The following is a 10,654-nucleotide window of genomic DNA, read 5'->3' as shown; positions in this document are numbered from 1 at the left end:
ATAACTTGGAGGAGAGGTAATATACCAAATAATATGTAAAATAGCAGGATAATAAAAGGACACTCAAGTTCTTCATTTGTAAATAATAATAATAACACCTAACTCACAGGGTTATTACAAATATCTTGTGTACAAAGAACTTGGAAAACTTTAAACTATTATTATTTTAATTTGGAAGTATGGATTTTTTATACTGTGCTAAAAGTTATAAAGCAAAAACATTTAGCAAGTTTTAAAAAAAAGATATTGGGGCACCTAGGTGGCGCAGTGCATAGAGCGCCAGCCCTGAAGACAGGAGGACCTGAGTTCAAATCTGACCTCAGACACTTAACACTTCCTAGCTGTGTGATCCTGGGCAAGTCACTTAACCCTATTTGCCTCAGAAAAAAAAAAGATATTAAAATGTTTAACATTTATCAAAGTTCTATCTGAAACAGGAAAAAAGGAACAGATTATATTACCACACAAAGCAAGTTTATTTTTTCTCCCTAAAATTTTTTCTGTACAAAAAAAAAAATCAAACTATCCCCAAGTTAATTTTAGAATTTCATGCTCTGAAATAATGAAGAAATATTAAGATAGTTTTTGTCTAATTTTTAAAAGAGACTAAGTCCACTAAAATTGGTCAGCCTTTACTATTTGCCCAGTGCTTTGAACATAGTAGCATTTAATAAATGCCTTTTCTTCCCTTCATTTGTTTCATTGCTCCCTGAAATCCTCTTTATTGCATAGAGATGACCCTAATTTCTTTAAGGGTGTGCTGGTGGAACACATGCTTGGCAGATTCTACTGCCAACCCAAAGAGATATCAGGATTAGGATGGATCAGTTTGTCTTCCTAATTTATTAGTAGGTGGCCACAGAAATATGATATTTTTAGTCACATTCTTTCTACCACATCTATTAGAGGAGTTGTTTGTGATTTGCAAAAGGTCCCATCCTGATAAAATTGGAAATCTAAATAAGGATTTTAGAAGTAACTGACAAGTCATATGTCATGTTAATATAGCATGGAAGAGTGTGTTTTCATGATTCTCAGTAGGTATTAGAAGAAATGAGCTCTACATTGGATCTGAGGTAGGGAAAACTATAGTATGATTTTTTTTTTTGGATGCAGCAGTAAAGGAAAAACAAAATATATCCTCCAACAATTTTAAGCTTCATGTTGAAATGTTGAATTAGGCTTTAGTGTTCGTTTTTTTTTATTTTATTTTATTTTAAATACATGGGTATATTAGGCCAGAGTATGGCCCACTGGAAACAATACTGAACCAGAAGTTCTCTTTGGCAACCCTCTCAGTCTCAGGGTTTGGAACCCAGTTAATTTTCGAAGTTTCAAGTTCTCAAATTGATTATAAGCTACAAGGTGAGTCTCATTTAGCACAAAGTAGAATTTTCACTTTTAGTCCTTTGATTAATGGTTTACTCTATTTCTTATCGTTTATGATGACTATAGTGCTCATTAAACTATCTATGTATATCTTCCAATGGGTCTTGATTTTTATTTTAGCTTGGCTAAAAATTACTGATATGTGACTGGATCTGATTCTAACCTCTTTTTAAAGTCAAATGAAACTACTATGTTATCTTAATATGTAAGGACTTTTGATTTTTAGCCTGTTTTCCATTTTTCTTAATTTATACAACTAATTTGTATTTGTTTTGCTTTGGTGTGATATTTAAAGATCAATAATTTTAAATTAAATTATTTGCAATATATTTTCAAATATATTTTCATTGGTTACAGAAACATGTGAAAATGTCATAGCAGTCTAAGAAGATGATTTCATTCAGAAAAAAATTCTAGAATAAAAAAATTATATAGAATATTTAATTATGGTAAACATGCCATTCTAATAACAAGGAAATTGATATTTTAAATAGATCTTAATTTGAAAAAGGACCTGAATTTCTTACTCATAAACACATTAGGTTCTTGTCTTCCTTGATTAAATCAATAGCTTTCTCCGCACCAGTTAAAAGAAGTCCCACATCTTATGTCTTGTTCCACAATGTGTGCCCACAGAAAGTTTCAGATGGAAATCTGTATCGCATATGTGATGTTTGCATTGCAAAAAAGAGAACTTTCTTTTAGTTCCCATGTAGATCCCTAGTATTTGTGGTCTCATAACCCTTCTGACAGCACGGTTGGTTCATAACCATATATATTCTGTCTTTAAAAGAACTCAGGGTACATTTTTCTAAATGTACTTGCTTAAGCCAGGAGAAATGGAACCTTTTCAATTCTCACATTATTTAGGAATATGACAGCAAGTTTCAACAGTATGAGAGCAAGTTTAGAAAACAATTTTATTAGACAAATTATACACAGAAAGCTCTGCCACTTGTAACTGAGGCCTCCAAAAAGTGTTTTGTGTATTTGTATAATAGGCAACACATCAAAATAGGCCTATTTTTAAATATTTTACATGGTTAACAATTCATTTATAATTAAAATGAACAACATCTGGAATGTCCCTACATAGCTTCTTGTAAGGATTTCTTTCTTTCTTTCTTTTTTTTTGAATCAAATATTTGAATGAAATCAAGGATTTTATAAGGAAAAACAAGTTGTGCATGCACTTAGAGTCTTACTGACCCAGAAACAAAATGGTCTGTGCATGATAAGAAATCATTCTGCCTTACACGGTAGACAATATTTGAAGATTTAGTACAAAAACAGTGACAGTACAAGATGCTCCCCAGAAAGGAATTACCATCAAAATAGAACATATCGGAAGAATATACTTTTAAATTTCTTCTAAAGCAATTCATGTCAGCTGATTCCTATATCAATCTTAGCCACGGAATGAATTAGATTAAATTAAGTATATGACTGCATTAAAAAAAAATGCAGGTTTAAGTTACTTGCTTCCTACTTACCACATTTTAATTTAAGGATTACAAATTGTAAGCTCATTCTACATTTCTAACAAGTAAGAATGTGACTTTAAAAGTGTTGTGCCCAAAGTAGCACTGGTTTTTGCTATTGTCTTTCTATACACTTGGCATTAATGTAAAAATTACTTAGCTCCTCTAAATAAAACTAAATTCTAAAGGGATTAAAAAGAGATCCTGGTCTGTTTTTTTTTTTAAGATAATATATGACAGTAATTAAGGCCCTATCAATATTTTTCAAGGGCTCCCCCTCCTTCCTACTAACATAGCTATTATCAATAGCTATATTGATATATATATATAATATAATATATAATATATATATAATAACATAGCTATATATCAATGTCTACTGCTTTGGAAGAGAATTTATTAATCTTCAATGATCTATGTTTAAAATCTTATAGAGCTATATTAGCCATCATAGATGTGGTTTAGCTAATAGCATTTTCCATTTATCTAATTAATGAAAAGCAGAATTATCAAGGTTAGCTTTATGCACTTCTGAATAATAAATGCAAAACCTATTCAAATGAGTTACATCTAGGTATAAACACTAAATCGCCCTGAATGTTCTAATTAAAAAAAAGTATAATATATGCTCAAGTTGGCAAACAATGCAAGATAGAATTCTATGAAAGCAATCTGCCTTTTCTATTTGAAAAGATCCATTTTGTACATCTTTCCTGTAAATAACACAACTTTTCTTTTAAAACCTAAAGCTTTATTAAGTGAATTGTGATAGAAATGGCCAACATGTTTTATATATATATATATATATATGTATATATATATATATATATATATATATATATATATATATATATATATATATATATATATACATATATATATATATATATACATATATATATATATATATACATACACACATTTTATAGGTGCATATATATGTATATATGAAATACTAATTTATTTAGCATGACAGGTCTCTGCCACCTGATAAAGTTTATTGTACATAAGAAAAAAACATTTTTAATACTGTAAAATCACATAAAGGTCATATGCACTGCTGCAGTGCAAGAGTGCTGTAGTTTTTACTGGAATAGTGATGGCTTTTTGTAATCCTACAAAATTGCATTCTTATGTTATGTATCCTAAATATGTTTTTTACACTGCAGGGGCTGCCTTTGGTCCACAGTTAAAGGACACAGAACAGGAGCAAAGCACTGAATGGATGCAGAAGAACAAATAGAAAAAGAATGAAGTTATTGCAAGTTTATTTATTTATTTCTTTTTAGAAAAGAGAGACATTGTGGAGGCCTTTATATGTCAAAGTAATTCTGCATATACTTGTAGTATATTCAGTGCACATTTCCTATACTTGAAGTACAGTATATGAAAAGCATACTAATAGAATACTAGTGTCCTATATTTTGGGAGAACAAGGTGACTAAGGGGAAAAAATGGAAGGAAATGAGTACGAAGAAAGAGAGAAAGCAAAATGGTCAAGAGAAAGATCTAGAGCTGTTACTAATAATCCTGATTTTTAAAAAAGTTACATCCATGTTAGTCCCACAATATTATAATTGCTCCTTGCAAAGAGAGTCCTAAAAAGAAATAGTGAAGAAATTTTGCCTGATAGTCATATGGAGGTACCTCGGTCTGGGTCATTACCAAGATTAAGCCCAAGAGTAGGAGTTGGTTGATATGGGATTGATGACATTGTTTTAATAGGACTCCTGAAAAAACCCCCATTAGGTGCCCTATGCCTGAAAGGCCCAGTTCGGTGGTCAGGCATGTTGCCAAATGAAAAACCAGAAGCAGCCTTAGCTGACAGTGTACGGCTAAGAGTCTGGATTTGCTCTGGGATAAAGGTGGTTGTGGTAATATGAGTGTTCCTAAAATCACTGATTTGTTCCAGTGCTTGTCGAGTTGGTAATGTATCAATGTCCAGAGGGGTCAAATCAATTGATGAGGTGGAAAACTGTTTATGGGGACTGTCATCATCTGTGCACAAGCTATTGACACGTCTGTGAAGGTGCTCCAGGTCAATTTCCTTGTCATCCTAGGGATAAAATGAAGCAAAACAAAAAAACAGAAAGAAGATAGAGCTTTCATTATCTCTGTAGTCCACTGAATGGGAGCATGTATGGCCTAAAGAAAACAGTTCAGCAAACATAGAAATTACCTTATTTTAGCATTAGTTAGTAACTATACAGTTCAGGTATGAATACTTCAAAATAAAGCAAAACATTTCTCTGCAATTAATTCCACTAAGGTTGCAAGTATAATGTTTTAGCATGTTAACTCCAAGGGAGTGGCAGGTGATTTTGATATTATGATAGGGTTAGTTGTAAGCAAAACTATGAATTAAGTATAATTGTCTTTGTTTATTCCATTCCCTTTTCTGCATCCTTATTCCAAATGAGTGACCCTCCTTCCTAGGTGTTTAGGAACCTCACGTTGCCTCTTGTTCTTCTTGTTATAATGAAAATGACATTTGAAAATAATTCACTAATTAAATTTTCTAGAGGTGTTATCCACTCTAGAAGTATTTGAATTTTAAAGAAGAATGGCTACAGAGGGGAATGTTTAATCCAAAAAACTAAATTTCTGGTCATTGAATTTATAGCATCTAAATTGAAGAGATAATTTGGTGGCAAAAGAATTATCATTTAAATCCTCCTCAAACCGCACAGTATAAATGACAGTTTATTTCATCTACTTAAAGAATCAGCCTTGCATAATAAGTTTTAAAACATTTATGACACTTTGATCTATTGGAAATACAACTTCAGATTAATTAGGGTAAAACCAGATTTTAAAATATTCTGTTCACTGAATATGGACTTTGCATTCTTTGTGGGGGAAATGCCTAAAGAAAAAAAAAGATCCTTCTTTTCGTCAACTTTTAGCTAGGCTCATCTAAAAAAATAGGAATTATTGAAAAAAATCATAATAGGGAAAATAGAGACTCTTCATTGGAGGATCTTTATTGGCTGCTATGTAACAGAGCTCAGTTAGCATTCTCTCTATTTTGCTATCTGTTGTGGGCTCCAGAGGGCAGCTATTTTGATGTACATTACTATTTTTCCTCTTCCTTTTTCATTTCCAAATTCAATAAAAATACCATGTTAATGCAATGCTATTACTAAGATTTTAGGAGCCTGGGAAATGCAATTTTATTGTCTCCACAGCAGCTGAAATGTCATTCACCGACAGATATCGCAATGCAAAAAATTTAATATCACTTGTAATAATTCAAAATGCTAGGGAATTTAGGAAGTTCTTAATTTCCAGATTTTTTTAGGTAAGATAAAGTCTTAGTTATGATGCTGCACTTGTATACTAAATTATTTTTTAAATAATATTTTGTTAATTCAACTGGCATCTATTTCTGAGTTTAAGAAAACTCCTTCTTAACAGGATGACCAGTTTAATAGACTAAATTGTTGGGGAATATGAAAACAGTATTTGGAAAAAAATCTGTATTTTAGATCCCATAAAACTTCAGAAGGATAAATCTAAATAAATAAACCATAAATAAAACAAAAATTTAAACAAACTATTATATAAACAGTTGATAGGGGAATCATTGCTCACCATCAACACTACATTACTTCAAATGACTAAAAGTAATAAAACTTAATTTTGTGAACATTATACAAATCTCATATTTTAATAATTCTGAGTACTATTTCTGTTCATTAATGATATTTTAGTATATTTGGAAATTTTCCTATTAAAAAGATGTTTTACTTTGACTTTAGAGGAAACAAGTAACAAGTAAAATTTTCAGCTATTCTATTCTTGTTCAGTTTCTTCCTATTATATATATATATATATATATATATATATATAAACAATATGATATATATTGCATATATTTGTACATATATACATTATATATGACATATATAATGTATATATATAATTGTATATATATAAACAATATTATTGTATATAAACAATAAAAATAAAACAAAGATTTTTTTTCCTTTTAAAAACCATCTTTATTTGTTGTAATTATGGTTGTATTGTAATTATTGAGAAAATGTTTCTCATTATTAGGATGGTCGATTATAACCATTTTAGGAAGAGGGGAAAATAATTCTGATTAATTCCACAATGTGAAGTTGGCAAGAGGAATCAAGAAAAACAAATGCTTAGTTCCTGAAGGTCTATGCCCTAGAAAGAGGGATGTGGTAACTGGCAATAATTTCTTTTTCTCCTTCCACATCTTTGTGCTGACAAATGAATATTAATTATGCTTTGTTAACATAGTAGTTCTCAGGAGGGAGTAAGTATAAGGCTTTTTAGATTTAACAGATTTATTTATGCGTTTGAACAATTTATTTTAAAAAAGACATATTTATAGCATGGATATCACTAGATAAAAAATCACTAGATTAAAAGTTACACTGAGCTTGGGAGAATTTCAAAGTTCACTTATATACAGTACATGGGATTTCCAATATTTAGAATATTTTAGTATTCTTTTAATTTCCTTTAACTGCCCTAAAACAGTTGAATTTTGGATGCCAAATTTACTTTTGTAAAAATAATTCAACATCTACTAGCTAAGAAGACATTGTTGCTAAATGATTCCTCTTCCACCAATTTTACTCCAATGAGAGGATTCTCCTTTCCTCCAATCTTCTGGAGTCAAAAATCAAAAGGGGGAATGGTTGTTCTAGTCTAGATAAGAAGATGAAGATCTCAAGCCAATACCTCTTTGGAAGGGACACGGGAGCCTTTCCTCTTGTTCCACCAGGTCTCCAGCATTGCTATGAAGCAAGAGAGAACAATTCCTGCGGCCAGAATGCAGAAGACCCCTGCAAAGCTCTTTATGTCCAGGGCACTGCCTTTCTGTTTGGTGTCCACAGAAGAGTACAGGTCACATTGACCATTCTTTGGCCACCACTTATGCTTCAGTATGTCCATGTCTCCATTCTGTTGAAGTTCTAGGATTCTTGGGAGGGAAAGACAAAATAATTAGAACAGAGACAACTGTTAAAATATAAAAGCCTAGACCACTGTTGAAAACATTATAAAGTATAGTGTCTGTCAAAGGGAAAACAAAATGCAGAGAGAATGGTAGGTAATGAGAAACCCCATTGTTGTAATTCAACAGATAGGATTTATAACACAATTTGTTTTTATCCATGAGTTTGTGTGTGCTTGCAAGTGTGTATTCTATAATTTAAAATATTTCCCTTGTGGTAGCAATGTGTTTTTACAATTATATTTTTAAGGCAGTATTATATATATATATATATATATATATATATATATATATATATATATATATATATATATTTATATATATATGTGTGTGTGTGTGTGTGTGTGTGTGTGGTTTCATACTGCTAACATAGTTCTGTGGTCTTTGAAGCAAAATGATGTTTTTGGATTCTAATGCTTTTATAAGGAACATTTTGCTGCTTACAGCAAGATGTTGGCACACCACCATGGAGCATATGGTACATACAAAGAAATTCAATTAAAAAAGCTTCTATTATTTAACACGATGTGGGAGAAAACCCTGGATAATTTTGAAGTTGATGAAATACATAGTTTCTGGTTTTGCACACAACTGCTCTGCTTTCCTTTTTTAATGCCAAAGGGAGAAATACAACTTACCTTGAAGAATAAGAAGCAAAGTTACTGAGTTATTGAGAAGCTTTCAGGTAATGGTAATAAGTTCAAAAAAACACCTTTCTTTTCAATGGCAGCTAGCAACTGTCAGATTTTTGCTGGGCTTTTTGTAGAGATTAAACTCCAAATTTAACAGAATAGCAATGTAGAATAGAAGTAACTTAAAAAATAACAGTGCTAGCTTGATTTTCTACAGGAATGAGCCTACCTGGGAAGAGCAAAATACTCACTTTTTGGAGGCTTATTACCTCTTTTATGCCATTCTCACTGCTGGAAGAGAGTAATGTCAAAAGTAAGGGAGTTTATGGGTAGAGGGTATAGAGTAATATGAATCTATAGCATTAGCTCTGGGTAAAGTTGTGAAATGGGCCTTAGTTGTTAATAGGGCAGGCTCCACGATCTGTTTACTTTGCCATGACCCATTCTCTCACCTCCTTTCCCAATTTTTCTTTTCCTTCTGCCCCCCAACTCTAGTACCTTATCTTTACTCCCCTCCCAGGAAGCACCGCCATGTAATCTGGATCTGTTTTGAGCCCTTCCCTCACATCAGGAAATCTTCCACTATAACATGTTTATGGCAAGTTCCTATGACAGACATAAGCCTTGAACCTAGGTTAGCTAATTCACCAAACTGGCTCTACATACATAAACATAATATATATTTCAATATACATATATGCATTTGTCAATACATACACACTGATCTACTTTAAGGATTGGTGATTTTAGTAGTGTTTTCCCCAGCATTTCAGAATGTAGACCCTCTGTGTCTCTAAGAGCTGGTATTCCCCTCTGCCTTCTACTCCCCAAATAATGATCAGTTTGTGACCAAGAGCCTTTCTGATGGCCTGGTATTGACTTTCTGACTTTCTGAATTGGGACTTTGTGTTAAGGCCAGCTTCTATTTCTGGAGGAAATATCTGCCTTGGTTTGATTTTGATTTTTGACTCCAGAAGGATCCTGATGTTGCTTTCTCCAGGTACTGATTTCCCGGATCAGTACCTGGAGATCAAGAACTTCCAGGAGTGACTCAGGCCCTGGCCTTGTAAAATTTTATGTGTTGGAAACAGTCTGCCCTAGGGTAAAGTCTTATCTCTCTCATAGCTTCTCAGTTGTCAGGCTTAAAACTCTTTTTCACCTGAGGAGGATTTTGATGCTCTATGATTATAACTTGAGAATTCCCAGAATATCTACCATGAGATATAAGAATAGAGTTAGAAGTGAAATAAATGTAAATTATTGACCTCTGTTAAGGTTAAACAGACCCTTCCTATTCTGTTTTTCTTCCATTCTTTTCATTCTCTGGCCGTATTTCTATTACTTCTATTGCTCTAATTTTAGAGGTGCAGAGACTATGCCCAGAAGGAATTTAACCATTCAGTTCAGAATTCCCTGAGATTCTGTGTCCTTATCTAGATAAAGCAGTAGATCAAGCTCCTTCCTGGAATCAGGAAATTCTGAGTTCAAATTCAGCCTAGCTTGGAAAGTCACAAAGAAGACAGCCTCTCTGTCCTTCAGTTTCCTCAGCTGTAAAATGAGAATAGCCCCTACTTTGCAAAGTTATTGTGAGGAACAAATAAGAAACTGTGCACGTTTTCCAAACGTGCTTAGCACAGTACCTGCTATATAAATGCTCATATTCTTATTTTTCTGCCCCCCTATCCCCACCTCAGGCCATTTTCTGCATCACCATAATGTCCTTTCATTTACTTTCTATATTTTGCTCTAAGAATTATAAATTAACATTATCATTGCTTTTTGGAAAGGGTGTATCAGTGGACTGTTCTAATCTACACTCAACATCTCAGTATTTTACCAGAACAAAATAGTCTTACCTAATTATTCCTCTTTTATAAGTGTTCCATTCCCTCATTATATAAGTTCCTTGAAGGCAGGTACAGTCTCACTTTTGCATTTAAATACAGAGTGCTTAGCAATAGTAAGCCCTTATTAAATGCTTTTTCATTCATTCTTTTGCATGATCAGCATAATGTCTCTACATAACCTTCATAATTATCTTCATCACATCCTGCCCAGGATAAACTCATGAAATCATCAGCATGGAGATTGATTTACCTTGGCTACTCACACCTCAATACCTACTTCAGTTGTTTCTGCCTCTCTCTTAGAGACAT

At 32.5% G+C, this 10,654-nt stretch overlaps 1 protein-coding gene across 4 annotated transcripts in view; it reads right to left on the bottom strand.

Moving 5' to 3' along the window:
• Positions 1-3,846: 3,846 nt before the first annotated feature.
• GRID2 (glutamate ionotropic receptor delta type subunit 2) overlaps positions 3,847-10,654 on the bottom strand; it is a 1,921,766-nt gene continuing 1,914,958 nt past the window's right edge. For all 4 annotated transcript variants that reach the window (XM_074276291.1, XM_074276292.1, XM_074276293.1 and 1 more), the window contains 2 exons: positions 7,593-7,833; positions 3,847-4,926 (listed from right to left, as the gene is read on the bottom strand). In XM_074276291.1, the coding sequence (XP_074132392.1) occupies positions 4,504-4,926; positions 7,593-7,833 (664 nt within the window). In that variant the 3' untranslated portion in view covers positions 3,847-4,503. The remainder of the gene's footprint in view (positions 4,927-7,592; positions 7,834-10,654) is intronic.

The sequence above is a fragment of the Sminthopsis crassicaudata genome, chromosome 6 (assembly GCF_048593235.1).
Source record: "Sminthopsis crassicaudata isolate SCR6 chromosome 6, ASM4859323v1, whole genome shotgun sequence".
Classification (NCBI taxonomy): domain Eukaryota; kingdom Metazoa; phylum Chordata; class Mammalia; order Dasyuromorphia; family Dasyuridae; genus Sminthopsis; species Sminthopsis crassicaudata.
The sequence above is the reverse complement of the archived record's forward strand: the minus strand, read 5'-3'. Positions and strand labels throughout refer to the sequence as shown.